Raw genomic sequence first — 25,234 nt, forward strand, 5'->3', positions numbered from 1 at the left:
CTATGCTGTCAGCATGAAATTCACACTTATTTACTCTTATGATTAAGACAAATGGGTTTGTTTATTGGGTAATTTTATCAATTTCACTTGAAGAGTTTCCTCAGAACCTGCAGTTCAATCCCTGAGGATTGCCTGTCTAAGCTTCAGGAAGTGTAATTGATAAACTCCTACGGCTTTCAGTTTTCTGGTGGTTCAAATAAAGAATTCTGTGCTTTCTGTTGAAATCAAGAAGTAGTCTTACTATAACAGTTTGGTGGGGTTTTTTTGAGCCTTGCAGTTTGGTTTGTGGTCACACATTAATTATACTTAAAATTGGTTTAAGTTGATTAGGCAATGAAGTCTAAGCTCACAAAAGAGATGAATCTTTCTTGATAACTTGGGTTGATCTGGGAGACTTAGGGGCTTGTGCTAATTGTATCTCAGTTAATTATCTGGAAGTCACATTCCACCATTACAGTGTATCAAGTGAATCAGCCCTAGTTGCAAGTTCATTCTGTGAATTTGGAACAAACACTTATGTGCACCTATGTCCTTAACAGAGAGACTGAAGAAAAAGAATTTTACCACAAAAAAAAAAAAAAAAAAAAAAAAATTAAATGTTCTCAACAGACCAATTTTTTTATACGATGTGAATGTTTTTAAAACTAATCTTTAAGGGAAAAAATTTTTGAAAATGCATGTCAGGTGTCTGCAACAAAGTGTTAGAGAAAATAAAAAGTGCCATCAAAAGACGTTGTGAACTTGGAGACTTTTGAACTCAAAAGACTTTGAGCACCTGGTTTTGCAGTTCTAAACCTATTCAACTATTCTGGTTGCATTTTTGCTGAAGCTGAATTTAAAACTCTTGAAACTGTGAGTGACGGAGTGAGGTTCAAGGCACATAGCTGTCTCCATATAATCCCCAAAAGGTTCAGTTTGGCTTTTGTAGGTGAAGAGTGGTAAAATTCATAAAGGTTTCTTGTCTAAGTATTTTAAATTATTTTCTGCCACAAAGCACTTGGAGGTTGTGTGTCACTGCCCTGGTGCTCTCTGCTTGTGTTACCAGGAAGGAAGGGAGCTGGAGCCTGGTGCAGGACCAGCTCTGTGTTCTCACATTCAAAAGAAAGCCTCGAATTCTGGTGTAAAGTTTAACATTGCTTTTTCTTCCTAAGCAGGTGTGAAAGTAAAGAGCTGGATGTTGAAATAAGGAACCTGATAGGGAAGAACATCACTTCGGAGTCGTGTGAGGACCCCAAGCCTATTGCCCAAGAGAGGCTGAGCCCTCAGAGAACTTCGTGTACCCTTAAGGTAATCACAGTGTGCTTTTGCAATGTTTATCTGCCAGGAAAGAACATTCAGGGGATGTTCTCTGTGGGACTTGACTATGCATGAAACTTTAGGATTTCTGAAATGATGCAATGAACTTGCTACACATTTTTTTTCCTGATATAGCTACGTTCTGGTACGAGGAAGAGTGACTGAGAAGGTGCATTTTATATAGTGCTTTAAAAGGTTAGCTAAACACACTGGTTATTATCCAAAGTGTCAAACCCTGTAGCCAGATGTGCATTTTGGATAACACAGATCATTGGAACTGTGTAACCCCCAAAACTGTCATTTTTGATGTGTTTGGAAGTTCTGATTTAGCTGGGAAGGAGGAGAGGTGTGGGACACACAGACCGGTGGAAGTGTCAGGCTTTTAGATGAATAGGAAGAGAGGAGAAGGAAAATGATGATGATTCAAACCCACACTTCTGTGGTATTGCAAACAGAAAATCGTAAGCCACCTGCTAAGACAATTGTCTTTGCCTGCAGTGAAGCAGTGGTTAACAAGCCTGACAGAAACTTGTTCTGGGTTTCCCTCTCAGTTTCACTCCTCTCCCCTGAAATAGTGAGAATAGAAGGAATTTGCCTGTTTTCCACACACTAGGAAGAGGAGGAGGGAGGGGTACAGAGGAGAGGAGTGATTAAACCGTGCAAGGGATGGCGCTCTTACCTGTGTGACTCCAGGGGAGTGGGGATGGGGAAAGCAAAACTCTGAAGGCTGCACGCCGAGGCACGGTGCAGGAAATTGGTGAGGAGGTAAAAGGGAGATGACTCTCTTCTACGAAATCCGAAATTACACACAGCTCCTTTCACATGCAAACCGCCATCTCCAGAATGACTCATGACCTCGGGGCACGAAGCCGAGCCGAGCCTAAGGAGACACCGCAGGGTCAGACCGGTGGGATTAGAAACCAGTGGGTGGCAGAGAAGCCACAGGCAGGGATGGGGATTCCCGGAGGCAGGGGAGAAACAAGCGTGGCCAAGCACAAGTCAGTGCAGAACCAAGCTGTGGAATTACAAGCCACAAATGATCCATGGAAATGCCGGGTTCCACATGTTAGCCTCTCTCCAGCAGAAAGAGACATAGCAAAGGATTTGGGGGATATGGGCAATGTGAGGAGGAAAGAGGAAGGATGTGCTCACCTGGACCCTTTCTGAGGGATGCTACAGTGCTTCACACAGGAGACTGTGGCATATTTAATCTGTGGTGCTTTTATGCTCTCTGCATTTATAGCACTTCTTGCCTGTAAAATGTGTGTGTGTGGTTTTCAGAGCTTAAAGAGGGACACTTGATGATATTTCTGCACTAGACGCATGCTGGCTGGTTTTTATTTATATTTCTAAGTCAAGCAACTTTTCACTTGGCTGGTTATTGAGCTGGGCTTCAAGTGAGTGACAGCTTGACAGTCCTGTTGAGCTTCAACAACCTCGGTGTAAGGTGCTAGGAGTACCTGTCTTGGATTGTGTTTTGGGAAAGGAGGTCATATGTTTAGCACCTAGTAGAATTTGTGAAGATTATGAAATAATAATTTAAAAAAACCCACACCAGAAAATAACCATTTGGGAAATTTGGCTGATTAGGACTTAAACATTTAATTTGCCTCCAATTTTATGAGATTAGGACTTAAAATGAGGGACAAAGGAAATGTTTAAGAGTTAAGAAAAAGTGAATAATCAAACAAGTGTACCCTTCCCTATAGTGTCAGTCATTCATCAGGAAGTTTAGTCAGAGACAGCGGGTCATCTTCATTCTGTAACATTTTTCTGGAGTGAAGAGTAAAAATTGCACTCTGCGGAATGGCATTTCCATCTGACCTTAAATCACTTTCAAGACTAATCTCTAAGTGTCTGTAAACAAATTCCCCTTTTTTCCCAGTTTTTTTTGGCCATAAAAATTTATGGACTTCTCAGCACATCCTTCAGTCTGTGATTCCTTCAGTTGCAATTTGTCCTGATGCTGCATTCTTCATTCCAGGAAAGGGAATAAATTTGCATTTTTTAGATTTGCAAATTGTCTTCCAATTATTTTCACATGGAACTTGGATTTTCATCAGCAGGCCTGAGGTTGCAAATACTTAGGTACTTGGGGGGCCATGCCCTTATGGTTAGTGGATAAAGGAAATCCTGAAGCAGGAGCCTGTGCTCAAATATTTTGATTTACTCTGAACCCATGTCTTGCTCTAATTTTATCTGGTTCCCACATATTAAGACGCATATTTGCATCTGCGCCTATTTTTCTGTCAGAGGGAGCATGTAACTGAGCAGCACAAAAGGCTGAGGCTGACACACTTACTGAAGGGAAAATCCATTTTTAGCACACCTCTCTGGTGAGCCACAGGGGCCAGGTTGGGGCAGGAAGAGGCAGATTCTTCTTCTGGTTCAAGAGCAAATTTTATTCTTCAGCTAAAATGTCTTGTTTTTTACCATTTTATCACATGCCTCAGAATGGGAAAATGGATATTGTGGCAAGCACTGCTGGCGTAACAGCTTCAGCAATAAAGCCAAAAACAAAGCTTAGCTAAAACATAAGCAAAGTGAAGGCTCCCCAAAAGCCACCAGATTTTAACCCAAGTAATCTCAGAGTTAATCTAGCTTCTACAAGTCTGCAACTGAACAATAAATTTTAAAAAATTATAATAAAAGAAAATCCCCAACAAACCTCACAGCAGATGCATGACCAGCTAGGGAAAAAAAAAAAGAGACTTGGTCATTTTGTATGATTTTGTTATCATCAAGGAAAGCCTCACATTTGCTTGCATCAGGCCTTTTAGTGATTCTTGGTTTCACTGCAGTTACTGAACAGAAGGAATTTTCAGAAGTGAGAAATGGTTTTCATTATCTGAATTTGAGTGATATTTTGTAATACTGTGACACAAGTTGTTCCCAGAATTAAGATCCAACACTCTGAAAATGAGAACTTTTATCATCTTGTGGTGCTGAGGCTTGTGAGAGGATTCAGTGCTGGCCACAGCTCCAAGGCTCTGATTTTTCTCCCACTGCAAGCTTCCCAAAGATGCCTACAAGGCCTTTATGCTCAGGAAGCTCAGGTCGTCCTAGAATAGAAACTAAAATACTTTTCATTTTTCGACAGGACATGAAAAGAAAACAAAACAACAATCTCAAAGCTGCTACTAATAGAAATGACAGAGTATCATGGAAATAAAGAGGCTTCTAAGTTATTGTAAGATACCACTTGGGAGTTAACTTAGGAAGTGTGTGTGAGGGGCAGCAAATTCTCCCATTTACTTCCTGAGCAGCTTTTTCTATCTCTGACAGATTTTTAGGTTTGTGACTGCATTTACAGCCTGATTGTCAACTGGAATTTTCCAAGCAATTCAAAACTGTTTGTTTTGTTCAAGAGCTTCAAACCAAGTAGAAATGCTTTAAAAGATCTGTATGGCTTTTTGAATTCTGAAACCTGATAGGTCTCAAAGTGTCCTTCTTTCAAGGATTTCTGTATATCTCAGGTTTCTGTAGTGCTGTTGTACAACCAAGCTTTTCTTGATAGCAGTAAACATAAACAAATGTAGTGTCTTTATCCCTGCAGTATCAATGAAAATGGATGTTGTCATCCTCTTCTCTTTCTTTTTGGTGCTATTAACCGTTTTCACAGAGACAGGCAATGATTTTGCTTCAACCTCACAGTTTTTGCTGGAAGAATGCCACCACCTCTGAAGAGCTTGAGTTTTTGCTCCCTACTCATTGCCATTTCTTCTATTCATATAAATCTCAGACATACTCTTCTCTCTCCAGTCTGTTTTTATGTGGCAACCAGATCCCTATGAATGCTAAGCTGGATGAGACAGGCACTGAAAAGTACTTCAGTCTTAGTTCTATTCTGTCCAATTTTATGTAAAATCATTCACTTTAAGTGGTCATTATTGCAGTCATGAAGAAATCACTAACAAAGGTCATGGTGTTCTAATGTCCAGGTAGCTCTCCAGGAAACTACTCAGCTCTTCAGGAAACTGTTGTGACCTAAATTACAGTATCAACCAAGGTCTCAGCCTCATCCTCTCTTCAAAGTAATTTGACCATTAATATCTTTCAAGTGGGAACTGTGATTCATGAGTGGGTCTGCGCCCTGGGTTTCCTCTTCTGTCCCCACTGCGGGGACTGCTCAGCTCCTCGCTCACCACATCCCAGCGTGCTCTTGTGAGGAAACCAGAAACTGGGGCTGCTTTACCTTGTAGGCCAGACCATAAAACGCAGCTGTTCAACCTGAGCTTTCTCCAAAAGTGAACGTGCTGCTGGAGTGGGGATGAGACTGGTGAGAGTGGGAGCTGGGGAAGGGACAGCACCTGGGCTCGAGGGGCATCGCCCTCAAGAGCAGACGTGCAATATGGAATGTTTATGATTGTGTTTTTATTAAGCAGATGCACAGTGTTGGTGCTGTTCTGCACCAGTTTTTAGTCTTCAATGCTGTCTAGTTTTGATATAGGTACAGATGAAATTCTTCTAATTTCTTCATTAAAATAACCTTTGTTTTAAAATTTTTCTCTTGATGCACCACAACTTTTCTGGCTGCTCCATAAACCAGGAGAAAAAATGGAGAGAACCTCAGGGTAGCAGGACATATCTCATATGCAAATACTATAAAATAGTAGCTTTCTTCCAAATTGGAGTTTGTATCTTGCAAAAGAGGAGTTGCTTAGTCACACATTGTGAACCAGAGGTCTGGAATGTGGCTGTAAAATTTCAGCATTTCACATGATTGCTTTACTTTCTCTCAGTCTGTTTTTGGAAATTGAAAGAGGGTTTTCTGTTATTTTATGTCAAAATTCACAGGCCAGCTTTCATTTCATTCCTTCAAAAGGAAATAAGCAACCTCTGCTGCCACTGCCAAAGCCCTAGACCTAGAGATCTTTCCACAACAGGGAGCAGAATTTTTCTTTTATGCTTCCCTCTGAAATCCGTTATTATTCAGAATTCCAAGACTGAAGACGGGAACGTTTTCTACTTTTCTGTTTCATTCTGACTTTGTATAGGAAGTCTGTGGAAGCCTTTTCTTTGTTAGTCTTTTCTGTGAGTTTCACTTGGTAAGGCTAGCATCTTCCTCCAAATGGAAAGCTGAGGCTCAGGGTTGGAGTGTTGGGTACCTTTGAGTACCCAAGCCTTGAACGTCTTGAAGCTGGATCTGTGCCCAGGTAAGGCAAGTGGCGGAAGTGCAAATAAAACAGCTGTCATTCTTCATCTGTGTGCAGCTTTTCTTTGGGGAAACAAATCAGTTTTCCAGTGTTGGTTTTCCCCTAAACATCTTGGGGTTTTTGTATGGGGGTGCTTTTCCCTGTAGCTGTTAACAGACTTTGCTATTGCTCCTTTAGAAGCGTGACTCACTCATTTTTCTGTTCTGATAGTTCACTCTGTGTCAATAATGGTTATAATGACTGAAGTCCTTTTTTATAACTGGAAACAGGGATAGAAAAGCCTGTCCTCTTACTTACTGAAAAAGCAAATACTCTTCCTTCCCTCACATGCAACTTCCTCTCTGGGGGGAACTGGCCAGGCAACTGTGATTTCCATGCACACAAAGCTGAGAGCTGTCTTGCCTGGCACATTAGTCATAGGCATTGTGCTTCATCCATTCTGGGAAGCCCCAGCCAGGAAGGAGGAAAAGGTTAAAATCAGAATTCCACCACTACTTTCTGGACCGTGGCTGCTTCCACAGGCAGCACTCCTGGATCTTCTGGGTCTGAGAGCAATTCTCCTGCTCCTTTAGCCAACACAAAATCTGTTTCACTTCTCTTCTTCCTCCAAAGAGCCACAGTGAAGGAAAAGCTCCAGGTCTTCTTGGATGCACCTGGGCAGGTGGGAGTGGCATGGAAGCTCCAGCAGAACCATTGCAGGTAAGTGGCTGTGTTGGCTGTTCTCTGAAGTGTTTTCTGATGAACAGGAGCTGGTGCAGGTCACTTTGTAGATTGACAGTTAATGGGCTGATCTTTGTGCTCAAATAGATTTTTCTGAGTTATTTAAACTGTGTAAGAGTGGAAGGAAACATTAGAAATATTTTTGCAGATGGCATTCTTAGAAAGAAGCCCTTTCCTAATGGAGTTTTTTTGCCCTCCAAAAGTTGCACAAAAGGTACAAAGTGGTTCATTTGAGTGACCCCACAACTTCTGTGAGCAGTGTTTGGGCTAGTTGGTGCCAAGTGTATGTGTGTAGTTGTTAGATTTGTGAGTTGTCCTATTCACTTTATTACTACTCTTAAACAGGCTCTTCAGCCTATGCCTAAGGCCCAGATGCTGAAAGCAATTCAGCATGGGAATAACTCCATTAGCTGCCAGGTATTGCTTCAGATACTCTAAATTAAACATGTCAGTGAGCTACAAGAAGAAGGATTAAGTGTTTTCTGGCTTGGAAGTCAAGGGCTCCACATCAGAGTTCAGCAGGACTGGCCGTGGGGCAAATATGTGGTTGGGATTTTTGCCTTTGAAAAGACACAGCAAAACTGTCCTTTGATCTTCATTGGTATTCAGCATTAAATTCTGTATCTACAGAAAATTTATTCCAGACCTCAGAAGTGCTCATACCATTATTCTTGTTTTACATGTAGTGGTTGAGAATTTAGGGAGGGAAACAAAAATCACTGAGCATCTATCTGACCAGAGTGTGTTCTATTTTTATGAAGCTCTTTTTTTCCAGTGCAGCTCTCTCTCTTCCTTGCTAATGGATCACATGTTTGTTTTCATGACAATCCATAGAAACTTCTTGGAAATTATGATATAGTACACTGCCATTATAAAAATGAGGGTCTAGCTGCTGCTGTCCCACGTGGGTGAAACTCCACACTTTAAAAAATTGAACAATTGCAGACTGATCTTCTAAATTTCTCCAAATGGCCTATTTGTTTTCTGTATTGCTTGTTTTGAGCCCATTGTGCTAAAGCTATCACCTTGGGCCTGCAAGCACTTACCAGGGGCAATCCTACTAATTATTTCAGTTCTTGTAAATGAGGGGAATTACTTCCACCCTCTCCAAGTCATGCTCAACATTTGTGGCTTGTACTACTTGTTTGTATTGCCATCTGCAAGATAATTAAAATCCTCTTTTGTGTTCTGTGTCTCAGATGGTACAAATAGATACAGTTTTGGTTATTTCAGTGGCTATTTGCATAATGCTTCAAATAAAACGCAGCCTGAGTGGGTTTAAAGCAGATGTATGCTCTAGAATCAGCTGCCGGCAGGTGTGAAGGTATTTAGGTACAAATTTGGTGTAAGAAAATGTTTGTTTCAGTTTCTTTTTGTGCACCTGTCAGGGTGGATGGGAGCTTTACATGAGAATCTTGAAGAGAACAGGCCAGAAGCATTAATTTTTGAACATTGCTTTTCTCCAGTCAAGGCACACTATACTGAGCGAAAAGAAGCCTTTATCATCCAATTCTCTGGAGCAACAGATCCTCACACTGGAAAGACAGAGACGAGAGGTAATCCTAAATGTACCCTTAACCACATGATGACTGATTGTACCATGCCTATGAATCTGGAAGAGCAGAGCTTTCTTTAGTACAAAGGGCAAATTTTATTAATGATCACTATTGCAAATTTTATTAATGATCACTATTGCTAAAGGCCAAGCAGGGTTTGCACTCAGTAGTATCCCAGTCAGTAGGAGTCTTCATTTCATTTGTTTGAAGCCAAAGACCTTTTAATTGGAAATATGTTCATGGAACTTGTAAGAAACTAGCAGGAAAGTCCTTGGCCATTTAGGATTTGAAGCTTGGGATTTGTGAAGTGCTGCAAATGATGCACCTCGAGCTTGTTGTGTATTTGCATGTTTCCTGAGTGCTGCTTCCTGAATGTTCATGCGCTTTAACTGAAATACCAAAGCACTGGCAGATGGGCTGCAAGGCTTGCCAAACCTTAAACTTACTTCTTCTGAAATAAATGCACTGGCCAGATGATGAGGAGGTTGGGAACACTCACTGACAGAGGATTAGAATGCCAGTCTGGTTTTGATTTACTGAAAATGTTGAAATAAGTGTTATTTACTGTGCCTTCCTGGTAATTACAGCTTTTGGAGGTGAACAAGCAATGGGATCATCAATTTAGAAGTATGAAACAGCTTTATGAAAAGCAGGTAACCATGCTGACAACTTCTGTTGCAATATGTGTGCCACCTGCTGACAGTTAAGTCTGTGTTTAAATACCAGCCAGCCATAACCATGGTAAATATCTTACTTTGTCTTGAGCTCATAAATTGAAAAAGCTTCATCATATAAAAGCAAAGCCAATGTGTGTCAGTCTTCAGTAGGACAAACTAACCAGAGAAGCCGGGTATCCCTAAAATAGTAGTCAGTGTGGACATGACAGCAGAGATCTCCATGTCCTCCACACTGTAGTTAAAAATGCACATAACTGAGAGCACCATTAACTGAAAATCAGCTTGGTGTGCCCAGCCCCCGATCCACATCACCACACATATGCTGGTTCTTGTCCCATCTCTTGTGAAGTCTGGGTAAATTCTCCATGAAAGTTGCCCTCTGTAAGCAGAGACACTCAAAATGAATTGTAAAGAAATATTTTGATTTCTGGGGTTTTTTTCCATCCAAGATCCAATTGACACAGCTTTTATTCCCTGCTTATGGCTGTGTGGTGTCATTGCTGCAGACATCATCATCAGCTGCCTAGTGAAGTTCAGTGCTCACAATTTTGTCTGGTATTCCAGAACGCAAGATGGTTCATTGACTGACACTTGTCATCTCCTGTTTCCTGCTACAAACAGGAAGTTTATAGAATGAATTCATGTGCTTATCAGGAAAATTTTCTCTCTAATATTTTCCAGAAAGTTTTCCTGAGATCTGAATCATTCCTTTCCTTTTCCCCCAAAGAGAAGAGGAATCCAAATGGCTCTTCCTCATTTAATCTGGAACTTTGTTATGCTGCTGGCTCAACACCCTGACGGTGCTGTGCCTTTCAGAATCCCCAGTGAGCCCAGCATGGTGTGTCACTTGCTTTTCAGCTGACAGAGATGAGGGCAAGGCTGGACGTGTCGGAGAGGAGAGTGAGCGAGCTGGAGCAGGAGAGGCACCGGCAGCATCCAGAGGAGGAGAGGTGGCAAGTGCTGGGCAGAGAGAGGCTGCTGCAGGAAAAGGTAGGAGGGTGGCGTGTGGCACCCCTTGTGTGCTCTGTGGTGAGCTCTCTCTTGCCTTTCATCTTTCTCTCCTTGCGTGGGTTGTGCACAGCCCAGAGGTGAGACTGTGGCTCCTCAATATCCTACCCAAGGCTGCTGAGCTGCCTCATCACAGAACTGTGTATAAGAGAAAGAGTCATTTCCATACGGGGGGCAGACAGCATAACATTAGTGTGGGGGGGGGGGGGGGAGTAAAGAGCAGGTTGATTTCTACACTGCACAGATTTCCCTCCTCACAGTTCAGTTCAGGGTGAATTTCTTTGTGAAGGAAAATGCTGCAGTTATTTCAAATGGAAGAGGAACAGCAATGCAGATGTTACACCAAGTGCTTGGCAAGAAATCCTCAAGGAGTGAAGGCAGCTCCAGTCCCCCAGGTTTTGGTATTGACAGTACAGGCTCTCATACATGTGCTAGCTGTCTCAGCTCCCTGCAAATACCAGTGACACTATCAGTGCAGTTATCAGGGCTGCAAGTGTCTGGGCTGATCAGCTGCTCCAGAGTGGTGTTCACCTCACCCTCAGTGTGGTTGGGCTGCTCTTTCAGGATTCTTTGGGCACTGGCTCTTGTGGTGGGCTTCTGCATCTCAATTTAGATCCCTGAGCTGGATTCTCACCTCAGTAAAACCACCAGCCTGAATGATGGGCACCTATACAAAACTTTGTGCTCCATTTTAGAAACCCCACAGAGTGGCGCTTCCTGTTCTCATTCTGCTTCATGGTGTCATGTACTTGGTGACCTCTGGTGAGAGTTTCTGGATGGTGATGGTGGCTGAAGTTGGGCTTCTCTATGCACATGGTAACCTGAAACAAGTGGCAGTTGCATCACTTCCAGGCTCAGATGAGATGCGAGTTAGCTGCTGCAGGAGGAAAAGAAATGCAACCCTCTTAGCTTACATCTGCAAAAGCAGAACATTCATCTTACTTGCTTATCAGTTAGTCCCAGCTAAGCACATACTTGATTCCAAATCCATAGAGCAATTTGCATGTGTTAAGAAAAGCTATGGTATGTACTTGCTGAATCACTGCCTGTATTTGCTCTGAGTGTGAGACAGTCCATATTTTTCTTCATGTTACTGCCTTTTAATGGAGGATACCTGGGAAAATAACTACCATTTTATAAAAATAAGGATGAGTAGTACACTCTCTGATTTTTTTGCTGCATACTTGAATAATGAACTAAATAACAATATAATCCAAAACTACGTTGTGGGGACAGGTTAACCAGCATGGAACTTTGGTCTTAAATCTGCAATTTCTTGAAAGTTACACACTCAGCCAGTAAGTGCTTGTCAGCTTGAGCTAGCTGCTGGATGAGTTCCTATACTTATTGCAGAGATACCCTACTAATCTTGTTAATCTAAACTAATCTAATTTTTGGAGAAAATTAAATATCCCAGCTGACTTAGAGCATAGCAGAGTCAAGCTTCCTCATGTATAAGCAAGTAACTCAAGGGTGTTTTTCACTGGCCCTGTTAGCACACTGTGATGAACTTCTGATGAGCCCAAACTGTGACTGGCTGCACAGAGATGAGCCTTTTACACAGGAAAAAGCCTCATTCCTGTGGTGTGCTGTGCCTTCATTGTTGGATCTCACTTTTTTATTCACATAAGCAGTTGCAGAAAATATTTGAAATACTTTTTTTTTGTTTTGGTCTTCAATGTTATATGGCACTGGGAATGGCTGGGCCTCCACCAGCATTTAGCCCTGGTCTTATTCTTTGAGTTCATAAGAGAAATGCAGGTCTGGGGTAACTGTGGGTGTGATTTTGATCTGCTTGGCCTGCCAGCATTCCCATGCCTTCGTGGAACTGCAGGGAGCAGGGATTTAGTCTGGTATGTTGTCTCTGTCTTATCATATGGTGAGTGGTCAAAACAATTTCTACCGACTTTATCATATCTGGGTGTACTAATGATCTGCCTTCCTGCTGCCTCCGTTCCCAACTGTGTTTGGGACAACAAAAATGCAGCACATCTGTCAGACAGAAGATTATTTGGAAAATTGTTCTTGAAAAATGCTTCCATCTGCATTTCTGCAGCATCTCTGTGTTCTTGCATCCCAGAAAGATACAGAGGTCCTTAGTGAGGCTCTCCATGAAATGAAGGAAGAGAACAGGCTCCTGAAGCAGCAGAATGCCTCAATGACCAGGAGGAAGGAATACTATGAGAGTGAAATAAGTCGTCTCAACAAGGTAGGAGCAGGAGTGAGCTACTGATTGCTCTGATTCTGGGATCTGTGTTGTCACTGACCTACCAGATACCATCTTTTCAATTCTGGGTGAACAACCTGGCAGCAAACACATGATCACCTTTTGGGAGCTGGGGAAACGAGCAAGAGCTCACTTCAGCTCAGACCTGTGCATGCAGGGTATAATTCCTTGGCAGGTAGCAGGGTTGCATTGCAAGGAGAAAAATTCAGAGTATTTGGCTTCTCCTGTGAAGCCTCTCTACATGTCATGTCTAAGCCCTTTCTACATCCTCCCTCCTCAGAGCAAAGAGGAAAGAGCACAAAGATGCTTCTGTGTGCACCTAGTCAAAGACTGTGGTTGAAAAGAAAGGTCACACAGCTTAAAAACTCATTTTACATGGGTTCTGTGTTTGAGAATGATGCCTTCTCTTCAGAAGACATGGTCTTGTCCTATTGCTTAATCCATACACACACATATTTATACCTATAATATGATGGGTATATATGTTTCACTGAGGAAATTGTCATTAAATAGATGCATGGAACTTTTTTTTAACTGAGGGAAAATAATAAATGTAATTTTGTTTAATCAAAAGATCACATAAAGCAGTGGGTGTTTTCTAACAATTTTGTATTTAATGGTGAACCACAAACACTTCCTGAGGAAATGCATTGCAGTAACCATTGCTGTGTAACTTGAATAAGTGCTTTAATAAGCTAAAGGGCCATGATGTGCAAAAGCCAAGCCAAAAACATAATGCTGCCATAAGAAAAACTCTGACAGAACCCATGATCTCTAGCTCTTTTTGAAACGCATTGACAGGACTTGCTCAAAGCTCCAGTCTAACTTTAATTCAAGGCCTTGTTTATTAAACAACTTGTTTAAATGTTTTATTTTGCTGTCTTATGATGTGGGTGTAATAAGATAAATGGGTATATAGACCATTCTTTTAAATGAAGCATCAATTTCATATACACTTTCCCAGAAGTAATTCACTGATGTTCTGTGTATTTGCACCCTTCAAATCTCCTGTCATGAATGCACATGAGACAGAAAGGGACCCTCTGTGCCCTTTTAACTTTAGTCCCCTGCTGTCTCAGGTTCAACTACTTGAAATTATTATGAATTCTCTGAAATCAAACAACTTTTTCTTTTTATGTGAGTGGGTAAAGCAGGGTCTCACAATATTATGTTCAAATGGAGTTTAAAAATAATCTTCCTCTTGCCATTAACTTTTTCAAGGTTGAATTTTCTGGATTTTTCCTCTTTTCCCCTCCTCCATAATTCTGAGTTGCAGAACCTCCTCAAAAAGATATTAAAGGAGCATTCAAAGGGGCAAAAGAAGGATGAATCAGGGTGTCTGTATTTTCACCCTCCCAGTTGTAGGTTTAACTTTCTGAATGTATTGGCATGGAACACCGACTTTGCCACTATTATAACCAGTTTCACTTCTGCACAATTCTTAGGGGACAGCACCTCATCAGATGAAAAGCTTTCCTTTTCTATGCTTCCATGGAAAGTGCTTGGTTTTTGTTGGGCCTTGGATAATTAATGCCCATCCTTGGATTACTTGGAAACTGGTTCTCCTGCTTGGCCACTTCTTCCCTGTTTGCCTCTTCCCCTTCCAAATATCTTCCATCCTTCCTGCTTGAGTTGGGACAGCAAGGGAGAGCTGAGGATCATCAGCATGAATTCAACTTCTAAAAGGGATGAAGTGAGGGATTTATATCTTATGTGAGAGAATGAAAAGTACTGACTGGTATCTGTGCTAGAGTAAAGAAAATAATGTATAATTATAATGTGTGGTTATAGACACAGAGATGTAGGAGTGATTTAATTATTCCAGTCCAAGGGAGAGCTGTGAAGTACTGTAAAAATCAAGTCTGTGAAGAACTATGGCAGAATTTCAGTGTAAAACAGGTAAGAGTGGTACCAGTGTTGTGTGTATTCCTAACTCCCTCTAGTGACAAGCTATGGAGACTGCACAACTTCCTCTCAAGCAGGAGGGTTTACTTTGTTCCACATGAAGGAATCTCTACTTTAGTGCAAAAAAACGAAAAAAAAAATTCAGTCAGACTTTACTGTAGTAAAGGGGGTTTGTATCCAGTGTATATAATTGAAGCAACTACAAGTGAAGGGGAAACCTCTTCCTAATAATTTTAAAGGCTATTTTTTTTTTTCTTTCTCATGAAGTGAATCTCTGTTGAGTAATTTGGCTGTTTGATGTTGCAGGCCCTTCTGGACACGTTGAAAAAGCAGCACCCACCTGTTGTTGGGACTCTTCCAGGGAAGGGTGACAGGAACAGCATTGAGGAGATGAGAACCCAACTTGAAGTCCTTAAACAGCAGGTGAGAACAGCTCAAGTGAGCCTGGATGGGTTTCACGCAGCATAATTTTGCCTTCCCTGCCGGGGATTGTGCTTGGTAGACTTGCTGTGTAGAGCTTCTGAAAGGAAGAGCCAGTTTAGCCGAAGCCCTTTGGAACAATGTTTCCCCAGATGCTGTCATCACAGCAGAGTCCACAAAGTGAAACTGACTCCTGGCAAAGGACTGGAGCAAGGACTTGTGGAGGACTCAAAGCAGCAGAATGGCTCTCTGGACTCCTGGAGGTGTCCTGCCAGCTCTCTGTTAGGGGCTGAATGTCATCCAGAGGGAATGCTAAATTTCATTAATTACCGGTTGTGTTTTCTGATCCTTTTATCTTAGAAGTTTCCAGTGTAGAGAATTAGCCAAAGATCCTAGTCTTGGAAAACTAGAGCATTGGCACTGCAGTTTTTTTAAGTGTGAGGCAAACCATTTGCATCCATAACCTGCATCCTAAGGACTATAGATTTGTATGTATTTATTTTTAATCTTTGTTCTGAGCAACATAAATGCTTTGTGCACTGCTTTTCTTTCCATATGAAAGAATCTGTTTAAAAACAATACTGTTTTCAGATAGTTTTAACACTTCAGGTCTGTTGTCCTGGATAGTGTCAGGGTTAACGTTATTGACACACAAATGGATGTGATCAGAATGGGAATTTTATTCAATGGGAATAAAATACTTGTTTCTGTCACGTTTGACAGCCGAGCCAGATTTTGCTCCCTAATGTAATGCTTGCCACATGCTGGAGAACAAAATCCTGCACTTGATTGTACAGTAATGAGTTATTTCATTCTACACAATAAAATAGAGTAAACCAGGGTTTTTTTGAAAATTCTCATGGGGTATCCATTTTATGAATGTGTTTTTCTAGTTGTATAAATCAGTACAGTGAGTCCAGACTGTCTTCTACACGAAATGGAGCAGAAGGCTCTAACTGGATGGAGGAGGGACTCTTGGGACAAAGAGTGACGTGACAGAGTCCCACGGGAACTTAGCTGTCACCAGCCCATCCCTGGTCATGGCAGTGGAGATGAAAGCGTTCATTCCTTGAGAGGTGTCCCCTCTTTCTCAGGGCAACAGGATAAATGGCAAAACTGTGCCAAAGAGGTTCCCTTGCAGCTCCAGCAGATTGTGCAGCTGGGGAGTGGGAGGGAGGTGGGACAGCAGAGAAGGAATTGGGAGAGAAGAAATGAGGAAATACTGAGAAGTGTGTAGATGGACAAGGGATGCAAGGATTTCTGCAAGTGACAGTTTTGTCTCTGCTTCGGAGGGTTAGGAAAAACATTTATAGAGCCCTGTGCTGACCTTTTTCTTCCCCTTAGGCATTAAGTTTTTTCTAGTCCTTCTGTGAAGTCATAGCACTGCTTCCAGCAAAAAGAAAACTGGATCTGTCCAATGAGCAGGGCATGAGCCACAGCAAGCAAGTTTTTTGGGAAGAGACTTGTCAGCAGGCTTTAGTGAGCAACCAAGAGGACATGAAAGGGCTTCTGAAAGTTCTGGTGGTGGTTCCCACCCAAACATGGCTTTGCTGTTGTTTGTCAGTAGAAGTGCCACCAACCTCCAGCTTCTCACCAGGTGGATGCCTGCCCATTAGCTGAAAAATTAAGGCAGTCATCTTAACACCTAATAATTTATGAATTTGTGTTTTGTTTCCAAATCTTTGTGCTCATTGCCCGTGCCTGGGGTGGTCAGATATTTTTTAATGAGATGAAGCTCTGTGATTCCTGACCACATAAGAAAGAACTAAGCCACTGCATCCTTCAGCATTTGCAGGGCAGCTTATTTTCTAGGAACAGGGTCAAACACCTGTATTTCCACTGGGAATTGTGTACATTAGATTCCATTTGGAGTTGTGTACATTACGCTCACCTCTACACTGGGCTGGGGAGGTTCTTCTCTAACTCCTTGCACCTGAGATATACAGGAGGGAGTTAAAAGTGCCCATAACTGAAGAGAAAACTGGAAAAATGTTGGTAAAATTTTTGTCCTCCTACTGCTAATCCCTTAAAAAGATGGATACTAGTATTTGCTATCTCATTTATAATATTTGAAACTGGTATTTGCCAGTCAGCTTTTTGATGTGCAAGGTGGTTCAAAAACTGGTGCTGGGGACTGTTTCAATTTTCAATTTCGGTTTCAATTTATGAGTGCTGCCGGAGCATGGCCATTAATTGTCACTTTGTATCAGTCACAAAAAAAGACCAGGGAAACTTTTGTTTGGAGGATTGTACAAAGCAAGGATCCCCTTGGAATTCACCCTTCTGCTTGGGCAGTGTTTAGAAAGCAACCAAACCACAAAGTGGCTCTGCTGAAGTTTACACACCGTTCATGATGATTACAGGTCCAAATATACGAGGAAGACTTCAGGAAGGAGAGGTCTGACCGAGAGAGGCTTAATGAGGAGAAAGAAGCATTGCAGAAAATTAATGAGAGATTACAATCTCAACTGAGTAAACTCAGCTCTCAGGTATGAGTCAAAAGAAAGCTCCCGTTGCCAGCACATGTGTATTTTATTCTTTTTTTTCTCACTTTCCACACAACTCAAGGCTTTCTGGCTTCCATTAATTGACATTGGATTTTATATGAGGTCACCACCTGGGATGAAATCATTCTGAAGTAATGCAGTAAGAAGATGAGAAACTATTAGAGAAGACTTCCAAAATAAGTAGACAAAGGGAGTATTTATTGCAAAAACTTTTCAAACATATCTGAAAATGGAGGAGGGGGAGGGTAGACACAACCAAAAACAAGTCCAGAGGACTTTGATTGTTTCACTGGCGCTTGATACAAGAGCTGTAAGATCAAACCAACTTTTGAAATAAAGAGCTTCTGTAGTTAATCCTGACCTCTGCAGTTGAATTACAGAGTGATGTTAATATCACTGAGGAAAAAAATGCTCTCCATACAAATTAGCTGAGCAGCCTCTGCAATAATTTTTTCTTGCAACATCCTTTTTATCTCTTCAAAGTAGTGTCAGTAGGAAGCCATAGTAAAATCATGGCATGCAAAACTCTGAGCTTTCTCAATCCCCATTTAAGAATGATGAAATTCCGAGGTTTCCTGTCTTGACAAAATTGTGCAATGCTTTAAAAGAACGGCCGATTACCAAAATGTGGTGATTTATTGTCCTCCCCAACATTGTTGTGACACAGAAACTTCAGGATTGTCTTGTTCTCAACCAAGCCATGCATCAGAGGTGGTAGGGTCTTGCTCAAGTGTCAGGGGCCGGGTGCTGCCCAGTGCCCCTTGCTCTGGCCGGTTTCAGTGATGTTGTGCTTGACTGTTCCTGCAGTGCACCAACAGTTCACACTGGAGATCCTCCTGTTTGTCTCTTCCTGCCTCGGGATTTGATTAAACAGAGCTTGTGGAGGATTTTAAAGATGAGAGCAAGCATATAAAATGTTTATTAGTTTGTTTTCTTAAGTCAAATTATTTAGTTGTGACTCACAGAGTCACAGAATATTAATCATTTTTTACCGCTCCTTTCTCTGTCCTTAGGCAAATTGCTGTTGACTCTACTGGAATGCAGAGGGCCTAAGAAAAGGCAGACCCAAATCTGAACCAAACAATTTTGGTCCTATACAAAAATTATTTCCTTATCTCGTCATGCAAGTGACTGTCCATGTAGTTCTGCTTCAAACTATTGAAAGTGACAGTGTGTAATCAAAGTACAGGATTGTTTTTGAATGTAAAAGACACAGTAATGTGCTTGTCACATCTTGGGATCAATATTTTCCTCACATAAAAGGTGTCAAGACTGTGGTGTGGCACAAGTCAGCTGTCTTGAATAATTTTTTTAATGCTAAGTAGTATGAAGGATCTAAACAAGCCGCGTTGTAACCCACTTGTACCCGAATGATCTGTTGGTTGTATTCCCTTGCTAACGCGTTTCTTCTTGTTCTTATTTTCTTGACAGACAAAAGACCTCCCAGTACAGCCTGAGAGGCCCAGTTATCCAGCTCCACTCTTCCTCTCCCCGTGTGTGAATTATGGGGGTTGTGGGATGGTTCTTCACTGTCCAGATCCCCGGGCGCATCCAGTGCCTCGCAGGGCACAGCAGCAGCAGCAGTGCTTGGTAAGGTTCCCACCATCACCCGTGTGACAGGGACACGGATTTCCTCGCAGCATGGTGATCACAGGTGCCATCGCCCTGCCATCCTCAGCAGCAACTGAATCTGTGCTTTCCTAGTGTGTTGTTTAGTCCAGATGAAGATTGAATTCACTTTGGCAAATACTCTTTATCTGTAACAGCACTAAGGAAAACAGGCTTCTTTCACGTTTGTTAATAAGGCTGTTTGATTTGAGTCTTGCTGATTTCTTAGATTTATTCCCATGACACAAATTCAGAACTCTTTCTAGCTGTATAATTACCCCACTTCAGAAGTAGGGATCTGCTCTGAGCCTTCAACGTAAGATAATAAAACTCAAATCAGCAGAAGTGGAAGTTCTGTCTGAGTGGGGCTGACACAATGGGAAATGTGCCTTTTTCATGGAACACAACAGGGTCATGTCTTCCTTAGCATGAAGAAGAATGGCTTTGCACTGGAGCAGGTTTTGTGAGTGGGAGTTATTTATTTCAAGGAAAATACTGCTTCAAAGAATATTTTTGATGTGCTTTGGGTTATCTAAGTGGGTTGGCTTGTTCCAATCTACTGAGAATGCATTTAAACATGGTGAATGTCATTTTAAATACACAATATCTGATTCTGGCTATAAAGCTGTCACATATGGAAAGATGCTCATTATTTGAGAAGTTATAGCTGAATTTTTGCAAAATGCATGTAAGGCTTTTGGGCTGTAGGAATCCAATGGAAAAGCTGTGGTCAGACAAGTAATTTCTGTGCTTCAGGAGTGTGCTTATCTGCCTATTTATCAAAGTTGGAAGTATTGCAGAATGTTTTTCCCTGCAATTTGGACACTGGCCCAGATTATTTTGGCTCTTCTCCCTGAACTTTCATCATCTGGGTTTCTAATTCTGTGAGGGATCACCGGGTTTACAGCTTTGTCATTCCTGCTGGAGCGCCGGTGTCAGTCTGACTGGTTGCTTTGTAACTCCCAGTTTCATTCTGACTCTTTTTTTTTTCAATTTTTTGCCTGTGTGAGTTGCTGCTCTGAGCTTTGGGTACCTCCCTGAGCAATTTGTTAGCAATGGAGAAAGGTGTTAGAATTTAATGGATGTCCTGATACGTGATCCTGCATGTTCAGGCTGTGCTTTTGCTTTTTCATTCTTTTTCTGTTCTTGCACTTTTTCTGTCCTTTTAAATCTCCAGTAGAAACATTTTGGTTAGTCTGATATGAAATATACATCTTGTTCTTGAAATTCATTCATGTTTGCAGGGTGCAGGTACATAAAAAGAGAAGAATTGATCAGAGAACATAAAATTCACCAGAAACTCAAAAAAGCAATGCAAATGAGTGTAATCTGAGCCATTGGTGAAAAACTACCTGTGCTTAAAGCTTTGTATCAAGGTCTGCTTTGTTTGCACACAAGCACAGAATTAGTTAATAATTCCTGTGACTGGTACAATTTAAGTTGAAATACAATAGCTCCTTTTTTTCCTGACAGTGTATGAGAGTGATTACTGCTGTATAAGCACGAGTGACAGCAAAACATAAAAGTTAAATCTGTTTTCTCTATCTACAGCTTCATCCTGCCATCTTAATTCAGGCAAAACTTCTGTAGGAGTCTATGAAAGTTGTTCCCTGCAAATTGAAATTTGCAAGATTCCCCTTGGGGCTACTCAATGATTTTGTCGGAGTAATTTCTGCAAAACAAGAATCATTTTTCCAGTGTAACTAATTTGAAGCAGCAATTACCTAGCATTTGACAAGCTTGCATGGATTACTTATTCCAGACAGACAGTCTAACACAGCTTCAGCTGAAATGGCTGGTCCCAAAGTTGTTTTCTCTAGTGGTAATTTGCTACTCATTTGCCACAGTGGGTGGTATAAACTGTAGTGCACTATTTCTTCCAAGATTTCCCTGGACAAAACTGTGTCTGCATGGACATAACCTTCCCAGTACTTCCTCTTACGAGAAAGATGGGAATTTTCCCTATCCCATGGCATTTGCAGGAAGTTATTTGATAATAGCTAATGCTATAGAAACAGCAGTGCTAACCTGTGAGCAAAGGGAGGAGGGGAGAGAACTTTATTCCATGGTTCATTCCTGTCACACTGGAGCATTTTACAGCTGTTAGAGATGCAGTCAAACTGGAGCAGCTTCACCTGTCAGGTGGGCCATGTTTCTCTGGACTTCTTTGGTAGGGGGAGATGCCTGCTGGTATCTTCTGCTGCACTTTATTCCTTAGCCCTTTTAAAGCCTGGCTTGGTTCTCTTAATGTGTCGCTGTGATTTGTGGGATCTAGAAAGGTTTACACCAATTTTTCTAATGCCATAGGAAAGGAAGCAAGCTGGAAGACCGGGATTGGTGGAAACAACTCTAAATATAAGATTTTGTTTTGAACCACTTTTGTATGGCTAATGAGAGGCTTCACAGCACAATTATGTTTTTATCATGTCACTGCTGTTTTGTTTGAAGTGCCTGTGAAGTCCATATTGCTGCAATAATGTTTTATTGTTCTGTGCAGCCAGACTATCAGTGGTATGTTCCTGACCAGCTTCCGCCAGATGTGCAGCACAAGGCAAATGGTAAGACAACAGCTGTACAGAGCATGTATTAAATGTACTTTTTTTTTCAAATGGAGGCCTTTGAGGGATGTAGAGTAAACTTTCCTGTCTATCTGTTGAGTGCTTATGTGACAGCTTTGCCTTGGAGAGTCAAGGCTGGTGTGTGTGCACCACAGGTGAGGTTTCTGATGTAATACCTTCTATGTTATAGCTTCGTTGCAATTCATAAGATGTCTCTATTACACATTATAGGATCACACATTTGCCTTATTAAACACCCAGCAATAGTCCTAAAGAAAGGATACCCTCAGAGTTCTCCTTAGAGCTTCTGTTGCTCCAGAGAAGACCAAATTTAATGATGTGCCAAAACAGGGGGGCAGCATCGGGCAGGTTTAGGAGTCCTTGCTAACAAGGATTTAGGATGTTGTTTCACCTTAAAGACAAAATGCCCATTGCTGTTCCTGGTCTGTTCTGGTAGTTCAGGTGGTCTGAAAATAGAGGCATGGAAGTGAGCAGAGTTAAGTACTTGTCAAAGGGTCAGTGCAAACTATTTTTTGGAAACGAAGAGGAGTAATTAATATTTGTATCTGGATTTGAAATAATTCCTGGGTGTTTTGAAGTACTTGTTTCAGACCACTTAAAAGGTGGACACCACAAGGGATTTCTTCTGGGTGGGAATCTGCCATCCCATGGTGCCAGTGGGTCTCATATGGGGTGGCAGGGACTGCTGAGTCCAGAAGCTGTTGTGTTACATCTGGAAGAAGAAGATGGCTACAGAAGAACTGTTCTATTATTTGCTGTCATCCATATTTGCCCAAAAGAGACGGTAGAGTGGGAATGTAGCTCACCAAAATGGCTGATGGGCATCCCATAATTACACAGCAGCTTTTTGTAGAGTTCTGATGTGGTCACAGGGAAAGTAGTGCTGTGCCTGCACAACAGAACAGGAGATTAATTTTGCCATTCCTCCCACTCAAACTCCGTGTGATATACTGCAGCAGAGGATACAGGGAGGATGTTTATAACAGGGAATGAAACCAGTCCTGCCACCAACTGCAGCTGTGGTTCAGGGCAGTGCACTTGGGGGATCTGAAGAAAGAGAGCTCTTTTTCCACCCTGCTTGACTATGTGACTTGACTTCTCACTCTCTGAGAAAAACTTCTTGAAAATCAGTGCTCTGTCTTTCTATTACTGTTCCTTGCCCAGAAGATCCAAACACCTCCTCCTCAACAGGACAAGGATTAGGATATTTGGTGACTTTTTCCTTCCCTTTCTGCTCCAGTCCCTTGAAAGAGGATTTTTACTAGTCCCATCATAGTGCAGTGTAGGATGTCTGGTTTAACACCCTCTTGGGTCTTATTCTCTTTATCCTGGCTGCTGAAACAGAGGATTTTGATCATTTACCCATTGATCACACAGAGGTCAAACTTCCACTCTTGAGTCACTAGCCTGGCTCTATGTATTATATATAGTTGTCTATATTAAATCTGCCTGTAAGTATTTTGGGAAAGGTTTCCAAGATAGAAGCTCCAAGAATATGTGATGAGCAAGAGTTCTTGATGTGCCCATTTCTTTGCTCCATTTTGTACAAGTGCTAATTACACTGGTGGGTCTAAATGAGCCAGCATGTGCAGCAGAATTCCTGAGTCTCAGTTCTCATCCTTCATTTTCTTAGTAGATTATAAGTGGACAGATAAATCTTCTCTCTGCCGAGCTAGGTCTTCATTATAGGAAACAAATCAGCAGTGAAGCAACTTTTAGGCATGAAACAGTTTCCTTTAGGAATGCTGTTTCATTAGATTGATGTTTCTAGGAAAAATCTTTAAATTTCCCTTAACAAATTTTCCTTTGGCGCTGGGCATTTTTTCCTAAGTAATAATTATGAAATACATGTCACAGGTTGTAACTTCAGAGCTGAACACAAGTGAAATGAGTTGGGAAGCTGATATTTTTGATAATATTCCATTAAAAAAGCCTGGTTTAGAGAGATCTGAAATCTGTGAGAGTCTCATAATGCGATTGGGACTTAAAAGGTGTATGTCACTAAACAGGACTAAATAATTTTTTTGTAGTTTTGTATAGAGGCACCTTCATTGTGTTTTCCTCCCTCTCTTGTGAGGAAGGAAGGTGTTTGCACTCAGGTACTTTGGCATTTGGTGTGGGTTCTGCAGGGATCCTTCTGTAAGCAGCTGAAATCTCATGTTTTCTGCTTCTCCTGTGACAATATATGTACTTCTGATTGGCACCACTCTCCTTAGCTGCTCCCATGGTAAGAGGAGGCTGTCTCAAGGGGCTGCTGCCCTTGTTAAGCCCAGTTTGTCTTTCTGTTTTGTCTAAAAAACATTTTTTGCCTTCATCTATAGATGTAGGGTTATCTCTGAAGAATTTTTTAAAATTAAAAAAAACCCCAACCTTTGCTACAGAAATTTGATGAACACTATTTGATGCTGTTTTCTAAAGTTTGCTCTCCAGACTGTTATTTTCCCCAGAGATGTCTTTTGGTAGTTGGCAGAGGATCACTGATGCAATATTGTGTCCGACAGTGAGCTCTCATAGTTGTGTGATGGTTTGGATCTGGCACTTGTGTATTTGAGCCCTTTCTAATAAACTGGGAATAAATTCATCAGAAAACAGGAAAGGATGAGGGGTGGGCAAAATGAGAGCAAATAAAAACCCCAACCCTCAAAAAGCTGCTTAGAACCTCAGATAACTCAGCAGAGTTCAGCCTGTCCTCCAAAAAAGCAAAAGTGCTTCCTTTAAGGTCCCGATATATTTCCAAGAATATATCTTCTTTCCCACCTCTGGACTCATCTCTCCCCAGGTACCTTGCTGTGCGGGAAGTCTTAGTCCTAAAATATGCTTAAGTTCTCCCAGCCTTGTCTTGTTGCACCAGCAGTGCTGCCTTAGGAACTTTAGCTCCTAAGTCTCTCTATGCTCTGTTACACTCCTGATGTCAGATTCTGACCTTTTTGTTCTTGATTGTGTTGTTCTGTTTTGTTTTTGTTGTTGATTTGGTTTTGGTTTGGTTTTTGTTTTTTAATTTTTAAGGAGCAAGGCAAAAAGATTTCCAGCAAATGTACTTAATGTCACTTTACTTGGCAAGCAGTATTGACTTCCTTCCTTATTCAACTGTGCAAAATTGAAAAGACAGTTGTAAAAAAGAGCTTGATCTTGGAGATTTTCCCTGGACCCAGATATTTAATGCAAAATTCTCTGGAAAAAAGGTTTATTGCTCAAAAGCCTACTCAGGGCAAGAACCTTTTTGCTGCAACTGCTGGCATGTCTTGCCTTTTTCGCTTGCTCAATTAATCCTACTGCATTTCTTTCCTTGGCAGAAAGATTCCCAGTAGATGCATTTAAGGACCCCAGTTACCCCTTCAGAACATCAGATACAACCAATGGGTTTCTCCAGCCTCAGCTGGATGTTTTTATGCTGGATCCAGTGATGCCAGGCACAGGGAGAAGCCCAAATGGAGCCTTTTACTTCCCTCTCCAGGGGTAGCTCTGGAGGCTTGTGGCAGCAGCTGGTCACCTCCTCATCTTGGCAGGCTCAGGGAAAGCAGAGCTCAACCTGCACAGCCCTAAGGGTGCCCAGATGAGCACATGGATGGGCCTGC

At 41.6% G+C, this 25,234-nt stretch overlaps 1 protein-coding gene across 2 annotated transcripts in view; it reads left to right on the forward strand.

Annotated features, from left to right (window-relative positions):
- TNIP3 (TNFAIP3 interacting protein 3) overlaps positions 1–25,234 on the forward strand; it is a 48,375-nt gene that overhangs the window by 20,988 nt on the left and 2,153 nt on the right. For both annotated transcript variants that reach the window (XM_038136597.1, XM_038136596.1), the window contains exons 3-12: positions 1,155–1,287; positions 7,065–7,151; positions 8,639–8,728; positions 9,316–9,381; positions 10,264–10,395; positions 12,494–12,622; positions 14,852–14,968; positions 17,329–17,454; positions 18,904–19,062; positions 21,578–21,638. In XM_038136597.1, coding sequence (XP_037992525.1) covers positions 1,155–1,287; positions 7,065–7,151; positions 8,639–8,728; positions 9,316–9,381; positions 10,264–10,395; positions 12,494–12,622; positions 14,852–14,968; positions 17,329–17,454; positions 18,904–19,062; positions 21,578–21,638 — 1,100 coding nt within the window. The remainder of the gene's footprint in view (positions 1–1,154; positions 1,288–7,064; positions 7,152–8,638; positions 8,729–9,315; positions 9,382–10,263; positions 10,396–12,493; positions 12,623–14,851; positions 14,969–17,328; positions 17,455–18,903; positions 19,063–21,577; positions 21,639–25,234) is intronic.

Source organism: Motacilla alba, chromosome 4, assembly GCF_015832195.1.
Source record: "Motacilla alba alba isolate MOTALB_02 chromosome 4, Motacilla_alba_V1.0_pri, whole genome shotgun sequence".
NCBI classification, from domain to species: Eukaryota; Metazoa; Chordata; class Aves; order Passeriformes; family Motacillidae; genus Motacilla; species Motacilla alba.